At 50.3% G+C, this 22,341-nt stretch overlaps 1 protein-coding gene across 11 annotated transcripts in view; it reads left to right on the top strand.

The window, feature by feature from the left end:
- TIAM2 (TIAM Rac1 associated GEF 2) overlaps nucleotides 1-22,341 on the top strand; it is a 257,808-nt gene that overhangs the window by 223,776 nt on the left and 11,691 nt on the right. For 10 of the 11 annotated variants that reach the window (XM_002927152.4, XM_034669352.1, XM_034669356.1 and 7 more), the window contains 3 exons: nucleotides 18,548-18,727; nucleotides 21,266-21,334; nucleotides 21,893-22,018. In XM_002927152.4, the coding sequence (XP_002927198.2) occupies nucleotides 18,548-18,727; nucleotides 21,266-21,334; nucleotides 21,893-22,018 (375 nt within the window). Of the gene's footprint in view, nucleotides 1-6,071; nucleotides 6,336-18,547; nucleotides 18,728-21,265; nucleotides 21,335-21,892; nucleotides 22,019-22,341 lie in introns of those variants that run through there. The other variant, XM_034669360.1, reaches the window with a different exon arrangement.

Raw genomic sequence — 22,341 nt, forward strand, 5'->3', positions numbered from 1 at the left:
TTGAAATGTATCAGAAAGCCCGGAAATTTCAAATATTTACTCTGTAAAATCCGCTTGAAAAGAGGAGTAATTAAGACAGTAGATCATTTTCTGCTTTGTGAGATTTCCTTGGAGCATAGCACATGCTAGTGTTGGACTTCATGCTGTAAAAGAAAATCCACAAAAGTGAAACCATTTTCTACGAGGTAAGCAGAGTTTTTACTTTAGTTATTCCTGATTAAATATTTTTTTCAGCTTTTTTAGAAGAATTTTATGTAATCACCTAGTGTAGCTTTGGCAGTGATTATTTTTACAGTTTGTAGGCGTTGTGTTGCTAGAACAGAGAGCATTGGGATCTGGAGACAGACAGCGTGACGACTGTGTGTTGTGCTCTTTGCAATTTAATAACGCTTAAGATCTGTTTTGCCCTTTCATTTGTGCAAGGTGGAAAAAGGGGACATGCACTAATGGTTGGGTTTTAGAACACAGCATGAACATAACTTGCATTTAATTTTTAATGCCTGCTCACCCACTTATCTTAACCTTGTGAGTCTTTTACATGAATTCCTTTTAAGAGCTTGCATATCTAAGACGCGAAAGGAAAAGATTATTGGACATATGATTTATTTTCCAGCATGTTCGCGTTGTACATCTTTCTACCTTATCTTTGAGTCGCCGGTATTATTTCAAGATCTGTTTGGTTCTAAGATGTTTTGGCTACAAAGCGAAATTAAAATACAGTTTCTTTATAAATCGTGGTCTTTCTACATGGCTGCTATTCAGTAGATTAATATGATCATGGTCTCTTTTAAAGAGCTAAATATACCTATTTCTAAATGCATGTCATCTGACAGAATCCCTGACATACGAATGAACAGGGAAATAGCATCCTCTTTGCGGATCCCGTTGTCCCCGGAAATGACTTGGCGTCTGGCGTTCTCAGTGCTGAGACGAGGTGGGCAGTGGTGTAAATGGGAAGAAGTCTCAGCCTGATGGTTGGAAACCTGAGTGTGTCTCCTGGCCCGCCAGGCTTTGCCACTGCGTGACCTGGGGCAGGGTGCCCAGCCAGTCGAAGCCCCTGTCCTCCCTTGGGAGTAAAAATAACAGTGCCACCACCAGTCCTGTGTTGCTGAGAGGACTCTGCACGGTTACACACACGCCCGTGAGAGACCGTTAGGCTGAGAGGTCCTCCTTTCTGCCGTGTCCCCTGCACATACGGCCTCCGCGTGCATTCTCAGTCTGCGCCCCTCACACGGCTCACCTGCCCCTGCCGACCACCCAGTCTTCCTGAAGGGTCTGTCAGGTGGTCACGTCGTGTGGAGCTGTCCCAGGACACAGAGAAGAACTGGACACGAAGGCCCTGGCAGTTGGGTCCTCTTAGCTGTCGGTCACCCACACGAAGACCAAACCCGCCCCCCCCAGCTGTTTTTCTTAGGCCGAGGGCTGCGGGTGGACACCGTTTTCTGCAGGCCTGCTCAGATGACGAACAAAGTAGGATCTGTCAGGCCTGCCTTTCTCTGCAGCAGGCGTGCGCCGTGAATACCGAGCAGCTCGGCGAGGCCTGAGACATGACCTGTCAGGAGGTCTTACAGACTTGCGCCTTTCGGAAGAGAAGCATTTCCTCGGCCTAGAGAGGCGCCGTGGGTTCAGGCTAAACGGAGCAGGCTGAGCCGAGTTTCCTGCCCGGCTCTCGAAGGCCCTGTTCTGCGTTTCTGACCCCGCAGTACATCGTGTGGCGGGGTGGGGCGGCAAGTTCGGGGATTTGTTGGAAGCAACTGTGCTTAGTTTGCGTGGGAGTCTGACAGTCCATTTGATCTTTTTGGAGCTGATTGGAATTCTTTCTTTTTTAATGACTGTTTTCCTAGCTTCAGGTGTTGTGTCCCGTTCCTGGTCTGTCCTGATCTTTAGGGCTGATGTGTCAGGAAGATGCCAGCTCTTTGGTGGGTGTGACAGGAAGGGCCATCACTGCGCCGTGAGGCACGCAAGAGCCCTGTCCTCTTTGTTGCCAAGGGTCACTTATATGCTCTATTCAGTAGGGTTGGAGATGTTACCCAGGGTCAGGTATGTGTGTGTGTGGGGGGAAGGCAGGCAGGTAGGAGGGAAGGGGAGGAAAACCAAGTCTCCGTGCAGGGTGTGGGCAGGGCCAGCATTGAACCCTCTGAGCCAGTAGCTACATGGCAAGCAGTTTGGGCAGGGAGAGCTTGTCTGAGGGAAGGGAGACCAACAGTGGAGTTGACAAGAAGGCAATGGAAGACATGTTGCCAGTGTTGACTTCGCTTTCTCTCCCAGCTGCCACCCTACCAACATGGCCGTGGGGCTGGGTCCTAAAGGGGCTTGTGCTGGGCCAGTGTGTCCCTGGCACAAGCAAACTGGAAAATGGGAAGGGGGTTGCTGCCCCTGCGGTGCTGTGAGCTCTCTGGAGCCTAGAGACCCAGAAACTGCCAACAGCATGCTAGTGCCTGGTGAGCGCTCTGCCACCTGTGCCTTTGCCAGTGAGGCTCTGGAAGTTCAGAGGCTGGGGTGCTTGTTGAGGAGACTTGGCTGGGGTGTGGGGGCCACGGGGAGCCATGCTTGCATGCCCTCTGTGGGCATAGAGTATGTCTGTTCGGGCAGCAGAGTGAGTGCAGCCCAATGTAACTGGTCTGGAAAGCTGGACTATAGGGCTCCTGGGGGTTGGCCTGGGGTCAGCCATGGCCCTCTTGCTCTTCTATCCCCTCATCTGTGCACTGGGCACAACAGCACCAACTCAGGGAGGCTTCCTTCAGGACACCGCTCAGTCCCTGTCTTCCCCTTCCCTTCTTATTAACGTGGCTGGTTTCCCTTCCAGCCTCTTCCTTCCTCCTCTTTGGCCTCTTTCCCCAGCCCCAACCGGCCCTTTCCTTCCTGCCTCCCTCTGGCCCTTGCTTCCTCATTCTCCTCCAGACTTTGCCCTTTACCCTGGTTTTCTGGGAACAGGAACGAGTGGTCACAGGGAGTCCTCCTGGGAGTCGCACAGGAGGGAGGAAGAAGCAGGAAGGCATCAGGAGGCCATGCTGGTACCACGGCGTGAATCAGCAAGAGGGTGGGTGGGCTTGTCGGGAGTCGCAGCTCTGGAATTCACTGGCAGCGCTGAAGGGGTAATTACACCCCCTCCTCACACTGTGGGGACTGTGACTCACAGAAAGTGCCTGAGCGTCCCCGGAGCCGGGCCACGCGAAGGCCTTGCTCTGCCGAGCAGAGATGCTCTCTGCACACGAGTCGCAGTGATGTCTGGTGCGGGCCTCTCTCTGCTTGCCCTCTCCTTCGAGACAGGGGGGCTGTGATTTCGCGCCCAGCCTCTCCGAGGCGAGACTGGAAGAGGGTAGTTTGTCCTTTCTGAGGCAAGTAAAGGCCCACGTTTGAAGAGCAGCCAGCCAGACGCCTGCATCTTGGGTGGTGGGGGGCGGAGAGGGACCCCAGCTACGCTCCTTGGGGCCTCCCCTGTTGCCTCCTGCCCGGGCAAGTCCTGGTGCGGGAGGGGGCGGGGATGGCAGGTCGCCTGTGGTCTGTGCTGGTTGCAGAGTGGGCCATGTGCTTTTGGATGTGGTTGTGGAGGTGAGGCCGCCCCCCTCCTTCGTCTTCATCCTGCTCCTCCCCGGTGTTCCACCCTCTGTTTCTCCATGTTTGTTTTCTTTTTAGGCTTCCTGGATTGGAGACAGAATAATTTCAGAATCCTCTCCCTTTGTTTGGAGAAGAAATCAGGGAGTCTGAGCGGGGAGTCTCGGGCCAGACCCCACTTTCAGTAAACCCTATTTGCAGGCTCGTGCGTGTTCTCAGGGGAAGCCTGCTGGACGCGGGTGGTCGCTGGGGCAGAACACGTGGGGTTGGGCCCCAAGCCCCAAGTCTTACACTGAAATCCTTCGTTCTTGGAGAAGTCTTCAGGCTTCTGCACCTGCGCCCCGAGGGGTGGGGCTGCCAGTCGTGGAGGCCCGTCCTGGCGTGCTCTGTGCTGCTCTGACCCCTCTCCCGGCCTCTCTCTGCCCCAACACCTGCTCTGAGGCTGTGTGTTGCCTGACGTAGCCTTTTCTCCTCGTGAATACAGAGAGCTGCTTAAAAGAAAAAGACATTCTAGAAGAACCCAGAATTAGCACTGGCTATTTATTGTCCTTCACACAGTTATTGATGTTAAAACCTGTACGATTTATGGAGGTTGAAGGTCATGGGAAGTGAAGGTGAGGAGAGTTACGTGCTCTATTCCCGTATCTGCCCCAGGCTTTTACTCTCTTACCTGGTTGAGAACAATAACTTAGGGCAGACCACTGAGCATCTGAGGAAATGCGGATGGGCCCTCAGGAAACTTCTCCTGTACGTGAGAGGTCACTGCAATTCTAGGGCGCTCACGCTGCTGACGTTTACCCACAGATTTCCTTCTTAGGAATCCGTGAGCTCTACGTTCCTAATTCGACTTTGAGTGAACACCTGCGTAGTCTAGCTTCTGCCTTGAGGTAATATTATTAACGTTACAGACTTAGTTATCAGGTACTTGCAGAATGAAAAGCACTGTGTTTCTTTTCTTTTCCTTTCTTTTATTTTATTTAATTTTTTTGGACTCTCAGATCAAGACCTGAGCCGAGATCAGGAGTCAGATGTTAACCACCTGAGCCACCAAGGCGCCCCCAGGCCTATGTTTCTTTAGCCAAGTGACATTTTGAACTTTGTCTTTATCTTCAGGTCTGATTGGTGTGGTGGGCTTGGCAGTATTAAGGCCTTATTTTAAGGTGCTAAGAGACATTGCGGAACATGACATAAAAAGAACCCCACTCCATGTGGCACAAATGGTTAGGTTGAGACCAAGGAGAATACTGATGGTGGTGGTTTGACATCCCTGCATTGTTGAACACGGGTTATAGCATTATGCACTGGTGTTCTAGCATTTTCAGAGTTTTATTTTCTGTAATTAGTGAAGAAACGTGATTTCTGGGGAGGCAGGGTATAAATTTAGATCTTGACCCAAACCAACATTTAGCGGAACTCCCTTTAGTAGAATCAACAGCTGTGTGTGGGACCAGAGGGATGGTTGTATGCCCAGTTCAGGGGATGAGTGGGCAGCAGACGATCCCACGGTTTCCCTGGGGCCACTGAGGGAACTTCGCCCCAGCCCCATCACGTCAGCAAGCCAGCAAAGGCTCTGCTGCTCGCTCCTTTCCTTGTCTTTTGAAGGAATAACAAAAGAACAACAATCTCTTGTTGGCTGGCCACTCTTTGGGCACCCTGAATCCTGTCTTACCTTCAATATTTACCAAGAAGGGGGGTTGGTGTAGGGTCAGCTCTGTTTCTTCCTTCATCGGGACCTCCCCCACAAGGCATTCCCCGATGTTAGCCATTGGTGGGAAGCTGAGACAGTCGTGGTGATACCTCCATTAAAGATCTCGTGTGTCAGAGATTGTTGTCCGGCGAAGACTTCGCTTGTCCTGCATGAACGCAGATGTCTCTGAGCCTCAGTGCGTTCTTTTCACGCCTTTCATTACTCACAGCAGAGTCTCACCTTTTAATAATGTCCCAGCCCCACACGGTAGCTGCTTTCACTTGCTGAAAAAGTTTTGAGAAGTTGCGAGTCATTCTGCAATTTCCTCTGTAGAGTCCGCTTGGACCTGACTTAGTGCCATGGCGGCAGGGCCAGGCGCTGAGGGAGCAGGGGTCTGGAGACCCCACAGGGATCGCTTCACTCCCTCCAGTACTCCCTGGGGGAAAGGCTGGATTATTAGTTTCATAAATCAGTCTCCTGTTGTTCTTGATAATAGCGCGAAGGACCAGGCAACAAAAAATATATTTGTCACTAATATGGGAGACAGGAGAAAACTAAAGGCATGGTTTTCGACGCCCCCAGTTCTATCTTTTCTCCTTTCCATTCTTCTGTTTGTTGTCACCCCTCTCTATCCCTTCTTTTGTTTGTTCAGCCTCCAAGCATCCCTCCTCCCCTGTGACTCACCTTCCTTTACACTCTCTCTTTGCTGCCACCTAAGTTCTCTTGTATTTTCAGAAAACAGATGTCAGATGAGGAAGCTCTTAGATGTGCAATTGCTTAGAAGGTTCTGGCTTGGCATTGCACAGGCTGGGAGGTTCCTCAAGAGTTGTGTCACTCGAGGAGTCCTGTCAAGGGGCTTTGAGTTGGCTTTGAAATGTTCTAGAATCTAGTACCTTCATAGTTCATTCAGCCACGACATAAAGGATGATCAGATAAGACTGGCCTGGGCAGCATCAGCCACCCGTTTCAGGCACCAGGATGGGGCAGGGCATCTGCTCTCTCTCCTCTCAACTGCCTGACAAGGTCTTGAACATGGTGGTTTTGTAGATGAGTTTCCATGATGGAGAGATGATTATCAACCCGGTAATGTCAGGTGAGATTTACAATCAGTTTCCTGTGTCTGAGGCTTTAAAAAAGTTTTAAATTGACATTCAGTCATGGTCACATTGTCTCTGACGTCTTTTGGTTTTGCTTGAGCTCCTGCCTGCCCGTGTATGTTTTCATAACCGTCCTCTGTGCTCCATGCTGCTGGGGAAACATGGTTTTGGTTACCTTGGATTTATCGACTTGCATTTTCTAGAAGGTTGACCATATTGCCAAATGGTTTATCAAAAATAATTGTCCTAGTTTAAATTTTATGACCTCATTTCTGTTGTCAAGTCAGTGTTAGATTTTTAGAGATTGGTGGTGAAGTCTCAGATAAATGTGTGTGAGGCAGACATTGTTCCACATGAGATCATTAACTTGAGACCCCGTCAGTAAGATACAACCCAGAGTAATGTAATACACTTGATCATAATGCTGATTAAATGGGGCGCCAGAGTGGCTCAGTCGGCTAAGTATCTGACTCTCGGTTTCAGCTCAGGTCATGATCTCAGGGTCCTGAGATCCAGCCCTGTGTCAGGTTCCGTTTTCAGTGCAGAGTCTGCTTGGGATTCTCTCTCCTTTTGCCTTTTCCTCTCTCTTTCTCTCAAATAAATCTCTAAAAAAATAACACTGCTTAAATCTAGGGAAGAAAAATTACAACTGGAATAAAGGGGACTGCAGGTTGTATCTGTGCTCAGTCAAGGCAAATAGCACTTGGCAATATCCATGCCCAAGAAAGGTGGTCAGGATATTAACAAATAATTTACATTTCATATTTTTGTGATTTTTCTTCCCAAAGCTAGTTTTTTTAGAAACCGGTTTCCAGGTACTATTTTCAGCCAAATATTAGAACTGACAGTCCAGGCTTTAAGCCCAAAGAGGATGTGGTAGGTTTCAGACAAGTCGGAGGGTCTAGACCTTCTCTCCCTACCCCCACACCATTCTTCGTAAGTGACTGAGGGCCATCCTTGACCCATGCAACCTACTGGAACAGCAATTGGTAGAAGTCGCTGTAGTTATGGCCGCCTGGGTGGCTCAGTTGAGTAAGCGTCTGCCTTCAGCTCAGGTCATGATCTCGGGGTCCTGGGATCGAGCCCCATGTGTGGCACTCCTTGCTCAGAGGAGAGCCTGTTTCTCTAGCTCCCTCTGCCCCTCTCCCTCTGCTCATGCTCGTTCTCTCCTCTCTAGCTCGCTCTCAAATAAATAAAATCTTAAAAAAAAAAAAAAGTCGGTATAGTTGTTACAGTGTCCTGAAGGTATGAGCCACCAGAGTGGGTGAGCAGAGCCGGCTCCTGTCTTCCCGCAGCTCCTGTGGGGTCGTGCAGGGCCGTCAGCCCAGGTAGCTACCTTGGTTTGCTGTACAGCAAGAGATCGTAGATGGTGAAGTTTAAACGCTCAGGAAAGTTTTTAAAGAATTCATAATTCCTCTGCATCAAATTCGGGCAGGGAAATAGCCCCCTTCATCGCCCACGTTAGAGCATATACTCCCGTCCACCTGCCCCAGAAAGAGAAACCGTGGCTTGGTTTCTTCTGGAGACTGTGAGGGCAGCTGCAAGCATGCTGGCTATTCCATGCCTCCTTCTCGGGGGGGAGGGGGGCATGTGCTACTGTCACCTTGCGGTGACTCTGAGTGTCCCTGTGGCCACGACTATCCCAAACAGCATATTTGCAGTTTGCATTTGGAGAGTGGAATATAGAAGAGATAAGATTCACAAGAAGGATTTCATCCCTTGCTGTACTACGGGGGAAAGATGTTTGTCTCTTAATCTGCTGTTGTTGGGACAGGTGGGAACCGAGTGCTGGAGCCTCCCGCTGCCTGCTTGGCGGGCTTTCGGAGTCTCCTCGTCCTCTGAATCCTTATATCCTTGTTAAAAAGAATAGGACAGTATTTCCATGATAGTTTCGAGGAGGTGAGATCAAAGGAGAGCCATGTGTGAGAAATAGCTTTGTAAACTGCGAGGGGCGCTAAGCCAGGGTGGATGAGGGGTCTGCTGTCGGCCCCGTTAGTCCGTGTGGCTGTGAAGTGCCTGCAACCCCCCCTCCCCCTGCCGCGGATGAGAGGGCTCTGTGGGAGTGGGCAGAACCAAGGCTTCTGTTGGACCAACATAGGAAGACAGACCAAGCCAACTAAGGAATGCACGTCTACGGCAGTCTGGAAGCTGAGATGCTCAAGGAGGACCATCGGGGAACTGGGATGGGTGCAACCGACTTAGAGTTTTCTGAGCATCTTAGAGCTGCTTGCGGAGCTCAGTGCTTGGTCTGCAGCTAGGAACCAGGTGCTACCCTACCTTTTGTTTTTCTGGGTAAGGCCACCAGGAGCCCATGGAGATGACAACTAGAAAGACAATACACTTCTTAGGGAACCGCAGGGAAGGGGAGAGGACTCAGCTTGGGGGCAGGCTGGGCTGAGGTTGCTGGGCAGCGCTGTCCTAGGGAGAGGCAGACGCAGCCTGAACTGTTAAGCCCAAGCGTGTGCGATCGCCCCCTTCCAGGGTTCAGCTGTCTTGCCCTCAGTCTTTTATTTCTCATACAGACTTGACCTGCCTGGAAAATTGGTGGCTGTCAGATTGAACAAAGCTCTAGCTGGTCAAGAATAGGATTGCAACTGGTGTTTATACTGATGCATTGTTTTCCTTCAAATAGAAAAAATAGGCTCAGTAAATCCTCAGAAATGTAACACTTCAAGACCTTTCCTGCAGAAACTGCTTCAGTAATCTATTATCTGTTGCCAGGAATAAAGTCAGAGACCTAACTCTTGAATAGAAATGCCGTGTTTGGGAAAACTGGCAGTAAACACGGAAACCGACTAGAATGTTCAGTGAAGACATTAACCGCTAAAGAAGGGTTACGGTAAATACACAAGTTTAATTTATTTGACTGCCAGGATGAAAGTGGGCTATGAGAGAATACTGAAGGAAGAGAAGGGAAGTGGACCTGAGCCAGAAATTAGCACCTCTGGATGGAAGAGTGGCTGAGAGTAGTGTTGATAGAAAAGTCATAGTTAAGTATGTTTTACCAAAAAAATTCAGTTGAAAGATATTGGCTTAGAGACATCTTTAACCAGACAAACATATTTAGAATGAATGTTAAGTGGTATAAAGTCATCACAGAAAGGATTAAAATTCAGGTCTAAATGCCCTGAATCACAGAATTGTCTTAGGCATCAAAAAGCAACACAAAATAGGGGCGCCTGCGTGGCAAAGCGGTTAAGTGTCTGCCTTCGGCTCAGGGCGTGATCCCGGCGTTATGGGATCGAGCCCCACATCAGGCTCCTCTGATATGAGCCTGCTTCTTCCTCTCCCACTCCCCCTGCTTGTGTTCCCCTCTCTCGCTGGCTGTCTCTATCTCTGTCAAATAAATAAATAAAATCTTAAAAAAAAAAAAAACACAAAATAAAGCAAAACCCAGTGAGAGAGTTTGGAGCCCTGGATTTGGGCCAGCCGGGCAGGCAGGTGTTGTGTTTTGGACACAGTTGAAAGCATAGGACATAAAAGGGCTTATATCTCATGTGAATTAAGATGCCATTTGTAGTCTCTAGAAAAATAACATAAAAGACATTTTTTAAGTTTCCACTTTTCTCACTAAAAATTTTCAGAATAGAGTTTTATAGGTTATGTTGAGTTTTAATTAAGGCTAATTTCAGAAGAAGAATCTTTTTTGATTTGGGGTCATTGCTATCAGGAGTTGGCAAACTTTTCCTGTGAAGGGACAGGAAATATTTTAGGCTCTGGCAAGCCTTGAGCTCTGCACTTCAGGGTGGAAGCAGCCAGGGACTCCGGGCAGGTGAACGAGCGTGGCGGCCGGGTGCTGATAAAACTTGATCTCCAGCAACAGACGGAGGGTTCCGTGGGTCCAGAGGCCTACGTTGGCTGACCCTTGCTCTGATGATCCGCCCTTGCCTCTTCCTGTCTGTTTTCGAGGGGCTCATCAAAGTCTCTCTGGTGCCCTGGGCCGCGTAGTTTTGCATGCGCAAGTCCAGCAGAAGCTCTGGCCCACGTACGTCTCTGGATGCACAGGTTTAACTGTACATTGGAAGGAAGCCATCGCTTGCTTTCTGGGTGAAAAATGGGGAAGCAAAGACACAGGACCCGGCACGGGCTCTATTAGATGGGATGAGCCATATTGTGTAAACTGTAAGAGTGACCTCGAACCACCCAATCTTTTCTGTGAAGGGACTGCCCGGTGGTGTAGAAATGCTGCCCTTGCCCTTAAGACATCCTGGGCAGAGACGGCTTGTCTTACTCGTTTCTGAGTTCTGACCCAACTCTAGTTAAAGAAACCGAGCAGAAGGCAGGCAGCAGGCCCTGTTCACAGTGGTTCTGGGTCGGCTGCTCCCTCCCCGGGAGGTGACTGTGGCCCTGGAAGCCCCAGACTCTCCAGAGGGCCCTTCGGGCCTCTGGACAGCGGTGCTGGCTGCCTTCAGGGCCGCCTGAGCACAGAGGAGTTTTTACTCTGGGAGCACACACGTGCTGTCCTCCCTCCCTCGAGAGTTTGCACAAGCTTGGCTTCTCTTCCCACCAGCCATGGAAGCTGCAGCCCCTGGGCCGTGCCCTCCTTGTGCCCCTCCCCAGAGCCCTTCCACCTCCCTCTGAGATGCCTGTGCTCCCCCTTCCTCCCTGTGATCTCTCCCCTCTCTCTGCCCCGCCCCCCCCCCACAGGAGGGCAGGGTTTTCATTGAGGGGCTCAGAGCTTCATCCTCTCCACCGAGAGCAGACCTGGCCTAGAGGGGGGCTCCGTGAGAGAATGCCGAAATCCTGGCTTACCCTTCGGGGAATTCAGAGGAAATTTTTTTCTTCTATACTTTGAAAAAAATGGCAAAACTTGGCAAACTAAACTCCTGTACAAATGTTAACTTTTATCGATCCCTTGTACTGTGATAAGTATTTTTATGTTTTATCTCATTGACTTGGCACAAGGACCCTATAAAACATGACCCCTGCTTTCCAGGTGAGCACACGGAGCGGGGGGGGGGGAATCAGTCAGGGCCACACAGAGGGGAGCCGCCGTGGCCAGCCAGGGGGCACCTCCAGAGCCCGTGTGCGGAAGCCTCCTGTCTCGGAAAAAGGAATTGTTTCGGAAATCTTGGTCCAGCGTGTGCTCGGAGGCCCTCGGCGTGAGCTTTGCGCTGTTCGCCAGGGTGATGAAAAGGGGCTCAGGTGATGGGCTGCGCCACTCAGGGTGCACGCTCCCCTGTCGTTCACGCCACCACCACGCTCACCGTGTCATCCTCTGTCAGATGTGTACCAAACAGGTGGCAGGGATTAGCCACTGTGCCACGTCAGGATCGCCCAACCCCGTCCCCACCCCTGCTCTCACCTGAGGGCCCGGGCCCTGCCTCTGTCTCCCCGCGGGTCTCCCTGCTCTGCCTGACCCTCCGGCCACAGCCGCTCTGGTCCCCAGGTCCTGGCACACCCCGTGCTCCCTCCAGCCCCGGACTTCGCTCAGCATAGAGAACTTGTTCACCCTTGAATGCACGGCGTCAGCATTCGCAGCCCGGACCACGGTAGGCCTCAGTTCTGTGTCCGCAGGACCCCACACTTAGGGGCCGAGCATCTTGAATCACTTGCACAGAGCACGTCTTCCCAGCCAGACTCGGGTGCTGTGAGCGGAGGAATTGTGTCCGTCTGTTCAGCACTGTGTCCATAGAAACAGAACACTTTGAGCCTTTTTAACCTCAGATTGATTTTTTTTTTAAAGTGACAGGAAGGGAGTGCATTTATTAAAAATACTTAAAAATTAAACCACTGTAAGAGAGAAAATTCAAATGAGCCAAAGGATAAAAATACCTTGGTTAACACTGCATATGTGACATATATCATTCCATTTTTAGAACATCTATGCATGTGTGTTTGTATGCGGTGGAGACACACAAAAGGCACACCTCCTTTCTGCGCTTCCCAGTAAGTCGTGGCCTTCTTGGGCCGGCAGCCACGCGTCTGTCTGTCCCGTCGCTGGTAACTGTCCCGTTACCTCAGTGCATTTCTGTGCCCGGATTGATTGGGTTCCTCTTTGTTTCAGTGTAAAATAAGGGCTCTCCTGTGACATGAGCTCACATTTACTCTGAACAGTTTCCGTTCCCCTTCTGCTTCTGGAAATAGAACCCTTTGGTCTAGAGAAGAGTATGAGTGTTTCCTCATCCTTTTTGTACCATTTTGATAAATACAAAAACCTGTTTCTCTAGAGTTTTCCATCCAGGGATTGTTTCACTAAGACAAGTGGCCCCTGAAATATGAATTTCATTGATCACCTTGAATGCTTTTAAACCCCCACCCCAGCCTGCCATGGTGCTGAGCACTGCCCCCTCCTCCCCTCCCGAGAAGCCCCGGGGGGGGCAGGGGTGCGTCCACTTGGCTGCGGGGCCTGTAGCCACTGAAGTCTGACCTGGCCCCGACGGGATGCTGGGAGCCACCCTTGCTCCCTGTGGGATGAAGCCCATCTCTGCTCGCTAGCCTTCCAGGGAAGTCATTTAGCCCTTTGCACCCCTTCTGGATTCCCGGTGCCAGGGCCATTTGGGGATAATATTAGATCTTTCTGTAAGTCAGTCAGTGACTTTAATGTATTGCAGAGTAAATAGAGAAGTCCTTTGTACAATCTTTAGATGTTCCTTTTTTTAAACTAAGAGGAACTTTACTGACAACTGGTTTGCTGGGATGTGACAGTTGACACCATAGTTGTACTCAGATTATTGAGTCCTGCAGGATTCTCGTAGCTTCCAGATGATAAGCGCACAGTATGAGAATACACAACATGCAGACCACACCTTCCCAGGGCTAGATGCCCTTGAGGAGAACTGGCCATTTGTCCAGAGTTTAAAGCTTGTTTTTCATTTTTTCCAGTATTCTTTTTAGCTATAACAGAAGTAGTAGAGACCTAGCTCTTCTTCGTACGCTGCTGTAATGAAGCTCTGTGACCACGACCCAGACCGGGACGCGGTCACTGGCGATCGGCTCCATCTCAGCTGGTCTGGTGGCGGAGGGAGAGGAGGACATGGCGGCAGCTAGGGATCTGCCTAAATGATCTGGACATGTTGTCATAGGACCAGTTACCCCAGCAGGACGAAGATATCTTTCCTGTTAGGTCTGCCTGTCAGCTAAGTCCATTAAGGATCTTCCTTTCAAGTTAACATCTATTTCCTCTCAGCCAGGGACTGAAAGGAGTGCACGCTGCAAATGCTGTCATTTACTTTTAAGTATTTCCCTGTGAAATTGAACTCCAAATTATGCAGCACTTTTCAGCCCTTTTTCTTAGGCTGGAAGTATTTGGAGCCCAAGCAGTACAGGTAGATGCCTCTGACAAGGGGGTCCGAGGTACCGGCCGTCCCCACGAGGACTGGGCTGCAGACGGCGGTGGGAAGGCCCAGGCCAAGCTTGGCTGCTGAGCCACAGGGCTCCTGATGGCCCCGATGTTCCACGGAGTAGCTGCGAAATCTCAGAATCGTTCTGGACAATGTGCTGTACTTATGCCATGGTGATTTTTTCTTTTAAGATCCAGATTTTATTAATCTGAACCAGGAGGAAGGGGGCACGACACCTTTCTGTGCAAGAGTATTGCACTGAATCAAGGTCAGAAGGGGCATCTCAGAACGTTTGAGAAAAAGGGTCTGCCCTTGCATTCCTCCAAAAAGACCCCGGGGCCAGGTGCTTGACCATCCTTAGCTGTTTTGCTGCCACTGTCGAGAGATGGGGCTCCTGGAGGAAAGACACGTTTCAGCCCTAGAATAAGGAAGCAGAAGGTCTGCTTAGCCATACATTTAAAACAACAAAACCAAAAGCACCTTTCAGGTATCTTTTCTCCGGCAGTTTTATCACGGTAATAGTTGACAGAACTGTATCTTTAAAGTGTACAACCTGATTTGCTATACATGGACACTGGGAAATGAGCATATCCACCGCCTGACACTGTGCGTGCGTGCGTGCGTGCGTGTGTGCGTGTGTGCGTGTGTGCGTGTGTGTGTGTGTGTGTGTGGGGTGAGAGCACTTGAGCACTTTAATACCCAGGTCTTCAGGGAGATGATCCTCATCTGGAAATAAGATCATTTTCAAGCAGGGATCAGCCGTAGTGAAAGCTTAAAAACCTGAAAAAACTTTGGTCAGTATCACTGCTGTATCCTTCTAACACAGTTTTCGGGAAAATGGTTTTCGTTTATCTTTTTTAAGGAATTCATAAAGAAAGTATTTGTTTTGTGCTCTCCTATAAAAAATGATGCCCACAGTGAACCCAGGATTCTTAGCACTGGACCTGCAAACTGGAAGGTACTAACCAGAGGTGTGCGTCTGAGGTTGGGGGGTTCTTTCTCCTGCACAGGCGCACACTGCTGGGCTCCCGGATCCACACGTGCTCCCCCCGCCCCCCCCCCGACTTGTAAACATCCGTCTGTTGCTTTTAAAGCAGCATTCCCGCGATGGGGTTGGGGGGACGGTGGTGCAGGGGATCAGCCTAAAGGATGTTGAGGTTGTCTGCAGATGTGTGGGAGCTGCCGGTGCTTCTCCAAGCAGAGGTGGCCTCCGGGGGCTGGTGGCGGCATCCCCGGCACACCTGGAGTGTGTTTGCGTTCAGTCAGCCAGGAAGCCACGACCACAGGGGCAGAGGCCAAGGAGCACATCTGCTTTGCCCCATGCTCTCGGGAGGGGCGGGCACCCTGCAGAGAGTAGACAGGAGATGGTCCTGTGCCATCACAGTCCCCCGCCCCTCGTCTGTTGACCCCTCATCTGTGTAGTCTGAGTCCCAATAAGGATTGTGTGTCAGCAGATTTGGGAGAACACCTGCCGGCTGTGTCTGTCTGGCACACAGCAGGGACTCAGCAAATGCTAGTTCCCTTCTGTCCGTGACCTAGCGGGCAGTTCAGGGGTTACTTGATGGGATAGGTAATGCTGCGTAAGGAAGTCAACTCAGAAATGAGCCTTACCCCTGGGATCTTGTGCTGGACTGGGGGCACAGCTGGGTTAGAACTCTGGTCCTCTGCACCTTGCCTGTGCTTTTCACCCGCATCACTGTTTTGGGTGTGAAAACTGCCCAACCAAAGTAGTCACTGTTACTAGAAATTGCTTATCAGACACACCCAGAATTCTACCTGTGACCGTTCAGTGTTGATGACTGTCACTAAGAACAGAGACACTGAAGCGTAACCCTCAGGCAACTCTGGCGGATACAATGTAAAAACACCTTCACAATTAGTCATCTTTTAGAATTCCTGCCTCCTGATCCCAAGAAACCATCACCACCTCCCCCAGACAGCAGCTCAGCTGCTCTGCCTGGGAAAGGTGACTGTCGCATTTGAGCACTTCATTGTAGCACCTTAAAAAGTACACTTGCTGTCAAAATCGCCACGAACATTCACTTTTCCAAGTTAATCTTACCAAAAGTGTTCTTAAAATGAATTCTGATTTTCTAAAACGGCAAGATACTTTATTTTTAAAATCTCGTTATTTTAACACTGCATTGTTAGGTGTGATTTTTGACATCCCAGCAAGGCGAAGCTGTAAGCTCACCAGCTGCCATTAACTTATGGTGCATTTTGTCAGATCTTATTTTGCGCAGTATATGTGAGCTTAATATAGATTCTATAGCCCTGGAAGCTGTTATTTTTCAGAATTGCAAAATTATATTGTCTGAGCTTGTGGTGCAAATATCAGTATAGAGATTTCAAATAAGTGAGTTTTGGAGTCTCAGTATTATTACCTGGGGTGGTTTAGCTCAGTTCGTAGAGGGCCGGACCCAGAATACCAGGGTCATGGGTATGATTCCATTCACTTCCTCTGTCTCGTCAGCTCAGGCCACTGTACCTTTTACGTCGTCCTTCTTGTAGACCGTGGGGACAGCGTGATCAGGCTGAAGGCAGCATGGCTGCTGGGAAACCGAAGTGGGGGCTGCTCACTGTACTGATAGGTAGAGCAGTTCTCACATGGGTCCCATGGTGGCATCACTTGGGAAGCTTTTACAAAATCACCATAGCGTGGGCCCCACAGCTTCTGAGTGAGTCGGTCTAGCCATGGGTATTTTGTTTTTTAAAGCTCCCAAAACAGCTTAATGGGCCTGGGTCAAGATCCCCTGGAAAGGAGAGCACAGAGTGTGGGGTGGTCTGGCCATCTTCCCTAGTGCTGCTTTATGAGCTCACGTCCCGGAAGAGAGAAGAGCCACCTTTTGGCTGCACTGTTCTGTTTGGCTTTTACTGTATATCATTAGGCTTTTAGGGCCTGGCTGAATGGTGCTGGAATTCCTTCAGTAATGAATCATAAGATTTGGTTATTTTAAACCCAAAGTAAGACATTTTGATAAATCAAGATGCATTTCGAATGGTGGCCTTAAGATCCACATCTGTTTTCTTATTTTTTGAAAGTTTACCCGGAGTGAATGTCTTCTGACAGATGTTACTGAAATACACTTGCCTTCACCGTTAATGAACAAAACTGTGGATAATGCATATATCAAAGGAGAATTTTTAGTACTTACATATACTTTGAACTGTTTGGAGAAGTAAATTATTTTGTATTATATATGTGTGTCTGGTTGGAAGCTTAGTACCTATTACTTGGTCGATCTAACTTTTGCACCAAGATTTATGTGACAATAAGAGAGAAACGACGACACATCAAGAACTCCCCAGCCTGGGAGTTCTGGCCACAGACATCTGGCTGGGAGAGGATGCTCACTTTCACTCCCCTGAGTTGGGCTCTATATTATGGTGCTCATTCTCTACTGTCCTTCTGGCTCATTCTGTGGTTCTCCCTTGGAACACATGTGCTTTCCAGGACCCTCTGAATTGAAAGATTAGCCAGAAGATTGATGTGGAGGGTAGAGCAGAGAGGGAGACAGGAAGGGAGGGCAAGAGTGTCCTGTTTGCGTACTGAGCCACTTTCATGTCAGGTGTCTGCTTTTACAACAAGTATTCATCAGGCCCCTGTGGTCCATCCACATGCTTGTGTGAGTTGTTCACACTCTGAAACGTCCCCAAGAATATGAATGGAGCATTACAAGATGGTTCTGCCAAGTTCAGCTTTTTATCCCAGCCAGAGTGCTAGAGATCAGGCCTGACGGCACTTCAGCTGAAGGAGAGAGAGTTGTAGCCGAGACAGAGTTGCCAAAGATGGATGGCTGTTAGTCATCTGTACTGGGGCCATGCTGCTTTGTCTCTTGGAACATCGGCAGTGAGGGGGAGGTGAGTGGGGTGCCGGCTGGGACCCCGGCCAGTGCTGGAACCCTGGGGCAGTGACGGGAAAAAGCCCCTGCCCAGACAGGCTTACACGGTGGTAGGTGGTAAGATGGGCTGGAGCTTGGAACGGGGTGGAATGGAAGGAGAAAGAGAGTGGTAAGACATGGAGTGTAATCTGATGATGCTCCAGGACTGTGGAAGCACGCGGGAGGAGACACATTTGAGACTTCAGACCACCAGCCTCAGGCAGGACCGTACAAACGGCTCCCCTTGAGAAGGCTCATTTCGATACTGTGCTTAAATCCAAGTAGGAACTTGCACTAACGGCTGGCAGTCCCCCAGACTGACAGCCACTCCTCTGGTCCCTCAGTCTGGATGACTCCCTTCCCACTATTATCGGGAAGGTTCCCACGAAGCTGGTTCATCCCTCTTCTCCGGGTTTTGTTGTATCACCTGCTCCCCTCTGGGCCCTCCTGGGCTGGGGCAGGTACATGGTCTCTGCTCCCCGCAGGGAAGGCGACATCCCTCCCTTCACATCCATCCCTGGCAAGTGCAACATCTCTAATCTTTTCACTCGTATTCTGCTACTTGGCACCAGACTGCAGAGCTCGTGGTTGGATTTGAGGGCAGAGCTGCAAGCCCCTTGTGGCCAAGCCATCCTAAAATCCTTGGGGTGCCACACCATGGAGGCCCCCAGGGCTGTTCTTACGGGAGGCTCGTCTGTGTGCTCTTAGAAATCTGCAAGGTTGGCTTTAGAGTGCCCACAACTCTATTCCTAGCCCTGTGCCTTGTTTTCTAGTTACAGTACGAAAGAACCATCTGTCAGACAGCTATTAGGACAACAAAAAAGCATCATGTGTAAACACTGAGCTCATATCTTTACTACCATTATCTTAAGTAATAGCCAGACTCGTCTGAGATGAATGAGACCATTTGCCTTAGATTTTTGCCCCTGTGAGATTGCCTAGAAAGTGTGGGGCAAAGATCAACGCTGTCTGTGTCCTTGCTGGGAAGCTGGTAATAATGGAGCATGTCCTGTACGTTATTCCCCCCATCTCCCCATCTCTCAGAGTGCAGAACAGATCGCCGTGCTGTGTAGGAGTTTCAGCGACACGCAGAGCGACGGCATGGAAGGGCCGAGGAGCACTCGGGACCCACCTCTGCGGCCGCTGGCTCGCCACCTCTCCGATGCAGATCGCCTCCGGAAAGTCATCCAGGAGCTGATGGACACGGAGAAGTCCTATGTGAAGGTAATGGAAGGTGCTGCGTGTTCTTTCCTGCTCGGTTTCCCCGGGGTGGCCAGCTGTCTGTCGGCAGGGTCCCCAGGTCACATCTGCCTGGACCCCCAGCATTCGTGATGGAGCTGCCTGCTCCCGGAGGCGGCCGACTGCTGCCCGAGAGGCTGGGTGAGAGGGCTGACGAGCTGCGAGCACTTGGAAGAATTAGATTCTCGGCTCATTTCGTTACCAAGGTAGCTTTTGCTATGGAAACAGCTGTTCTAGTTTGTCATGTGCCGTCTGTGGGAACGGAGTCTGTCCTGGTTTAGTTGGAGAGGGCTGGAGGACTTCAGGGGATGAGGAACTAGGGAACGACCTGCTCACAAGCGGCTGTTGGTGCGGCCCCCAGCCCTGCCTGGTGGCAGTCACCGTGCGGGACAGGTCCCACAATGGAGCAGCGGGTCATCACAGGGCTGCTCCCACCCTGGCACAGAGGGGTAGATGCCGAGAATCTTCAGTACCGAAGAGTTCATTTATTTTTCTGAGGACCCCAGTCAGTAGTTTGAGAAACATTTTCTGAAGGACGCGGGAGCCTGGGAAGACAGGGTTCTTTCTGGAAGCTCACCTCATCGGCCAGCTGCTGGAAGCAGCGTAGCACAGGGCTGTGGCTGAGAGGCCCGCCAGGCTTTGTCTCAGGGTGGCTGCACGGCCTTGGGTGGTCCCCTCCAGCTCCCTCTCGGACGGGCGTGCCCTTGTTACAGCGTGCGCGCTCACACACACACGCGTGTGCACACGCAGCTGTCACCACCTTTCTCCATAAGACAAATGAGCTTCCCCTTCCCTTAATGTTATGGTCATTTATCTGGACTTTATGGAAGGCCCACTCACAGGGAGCCCAGGAGAACGACCCAAAGCTCCTCCTTTCGGTCTCAGAAAGAAAAGCTATAGAGTTGACAGTCTGCTTTCCTATCGCATCGCGTCTTGTCCAGCAGCTCACGTGGGGAGATGACGTGGACACTGGGAGCTCACACTAGGTTTCTGGGTCGTCCTGTGATCACGATGGCCTTTCCGAAGCAGCTGTGTGCGCCGTGCGGTTTGAGGCTTCAGAGACCCTCTGACCTCTCGAGGGAGGGTGGTCACCAGCTCTCACCCGCCGAGTCAGGGGCGGAATTCAGAGTTTCTCCTGTCGGTGTGGTCCTACTTTACCGTTGGGCCCCGGCGCCCCGGGAGGGCTGCCACACCGAGATGCCGGCCGAGTGCTGCGATGGGTGTTCTGGGTGAGCGAGACAGAAAGGACCCTTCTCTCTGCAAGAAACCTGCGCTTTGTTTTCTTAGGGCTGCAGCTCCTGGCGCCGCGGCTCGGCGGCCACCTGCTCGTGCTGCGTAAGTGCTCCTGAGCAGCCCCGGCCGGCACGAGGAAGGAGGGCGGCCGTTCCTGTCTCTGACCAAATAACACACCGGGTGCCTCTCGTGATTCCCACACACACCATTTCTATTTTGTCATTTCTTTTTGTGGCTGACACGTAACACGGGATTTTACTTCTCATTCCTCTAACCTTGATCCCTGCATGCAACTTGGAATTTTCGGCATCGGTGTGTTCACTGAGATCTGGTTCAGTAACTTCTCACATCTCCCTGCTCTGAAGCAGTCGCCGTGGAGGATGGTGAGGGAGGGAAGGCCAGGGAGCTTTTCGTTGTGACCTAGGAAAAGGCATCACAGGCCTGGCCACTGGCTCCCTGGAGCTGTGCCATAAGGTTCTGGAGGCTTCGGGCTCTTCCAAAGCTCTTCAGCTCTAGATTTCTCCATTGTAAAAGGAGGGAGCAAAGTAGTGGACTTTGTGATCCATTACTTCCATTTTCATACTCAAAATTCTTCAGAAGAAATGCAACATGAAAAAAAACCTTTCATATTACAAAATTATATCCTGGTCTTGGCTTCCAATTATTAAACAAACGCTTTATCTAAAGAGTTTTATAAACACTGTCCGCTCCCATCAGTCTGTACTGCTGGAGTCCAGGTTACTGGAGACTCAGATATGGCCTAGATTATGAACATAATGACTGCATTTAATCTTTGGAAATTTTTTCTTGCATTCGAATATGGGAGTTTGAAATTCTGCTAATGTGTCAACCCCGACGTTGAAGAGCTTCCCAGATCTTGTCCTGTCCCTCTCAGCTCCACGGTGGGGCTGTCGCCATGCTCCCTGATGCCGAGGAGGAAACGAGGTGAGCTGGCTGGTGTGGTCACGCCCGACAGAGGTGTCTCGCCAGGACTCACCTCCTCGGTGGGGAGATGGATGCCCCTGCTGCTCGGCCCCCGAAAGAGCCTGGCTCTGCCGCCACCAGGCTGTCTAACTAGGCAGAATAGGGGACCCAGCTGCTGAGTGCACTGTGCTGGTAGCCTCTGTGAATTAGGTCAGAAGTAATAGTAACCACTTTTAGGGTCATGAATTTCAACAAGACTTGAAATCCATCATTGCCGGTGGGAGTCTGCAGCTGTGGTCAGAGTTGCAGGAAACTGCTGGGTGTTTTGGAGACGAGTGATAAAGATTCCCTTCTTCTGTCTTTCAGGATCTGAGCTGCCTCTTTGAATTATACTTGGAGCCACTTCAAAATGAGACCTTTCTCACCCAAGATGAGGTAATCAGTCCCTTCCCCCTGTTCACTGACACACAGGTTAGTCTGTTTGCCCAACAGTAGACCTCCCCAGAGGTTATTACTGCTGATCCCCAAAGAACATCCAGGACCAAAGGGTCATCAGAGGGACCCAGGTGTGGCCTCCTCCAAAGCTGTTTATGTGGCCTCTGCCATGGGAGGCTCAGTGGCAGGGGTTTACCTGTGTAGGACAGTGTCTTTTTTGTAGAAGAAGGTGTGGCCAAAAGTTACTCTTTAGTTCATGACTTGTTATTGTTAAATCTCAGTAATTAGTTCTTTTCTACTGACTTCCATTTTTCACCAGTTTGAATCCTGAAAATGTTACATCCATCTTTAAGGTTATTTTAGAATTACTAGACCCAGAGCTGTAAAAACTCTGTGTATAAACTATGTCACGGAGTGAATATGCTGCCTTCTTTAAAGGATTTACTGCTCTCTCCTTCTTGGTGAACAACTTGGGATTTGTCTGTGTCTCTGGGTGTTAAGAGTGGCCTCTGGGTCTTCACTGCTGATACCCTCTTTCCGATCCCGGCCTTCATATAGATGGAGTCACTTTTTGGAAGTTTGCCAGAGATGCTTGAGTTTCAAAAGGTGTTTCTGGAAACTCTGGAGGATGGGATTTCAGCATCCTCAGACTTTAACATCCTTGAGACTCCCTCACAGTTCAGAGTAAGTATTTTGGACTTCGGTTTAAAGCAAAAATGAGTGGGTATAGTGCAGAACTCTCCTTTGAAAAAGAAATTGCTGTCCTTGCCCATTAACAAGGAAAATTTAGTGCTTTCATTGCCCTGTTTTCCTCTGGCAGGTGGTAAAAGCGGCCCCATTTTTATCCCGAGTGGTTCTGGTCATCAGAAGTCTGGGTGGCACACTTATGTAGTCTGCCCGGTGGCTGACGATGTCCACCATGCTTTCTGCTCAGATCTGCTGAAGGATATGTAGGGAGTTCTTGCTTCTGAAGCAGGAGCACCTGCCCTGCATCTAATCTCACATCT

The sequence above is a fragment of the Ailuropoda melanoleuca genome, chromosome 10 (assembly GCF_002007445.2).
Source record: "Ailuropoda melanoleuca isolate Jingjing chromosome 10, ASM200744v2, whole genome shotgun sequence".
In the NCBI taxonomy this organism is placed as follows: Eukaryota; Metazoa; Chordata; class Mammalia; order Carnivora; family Ursidae; genus Ailuropoda; species Ailuropoda melanoleuca.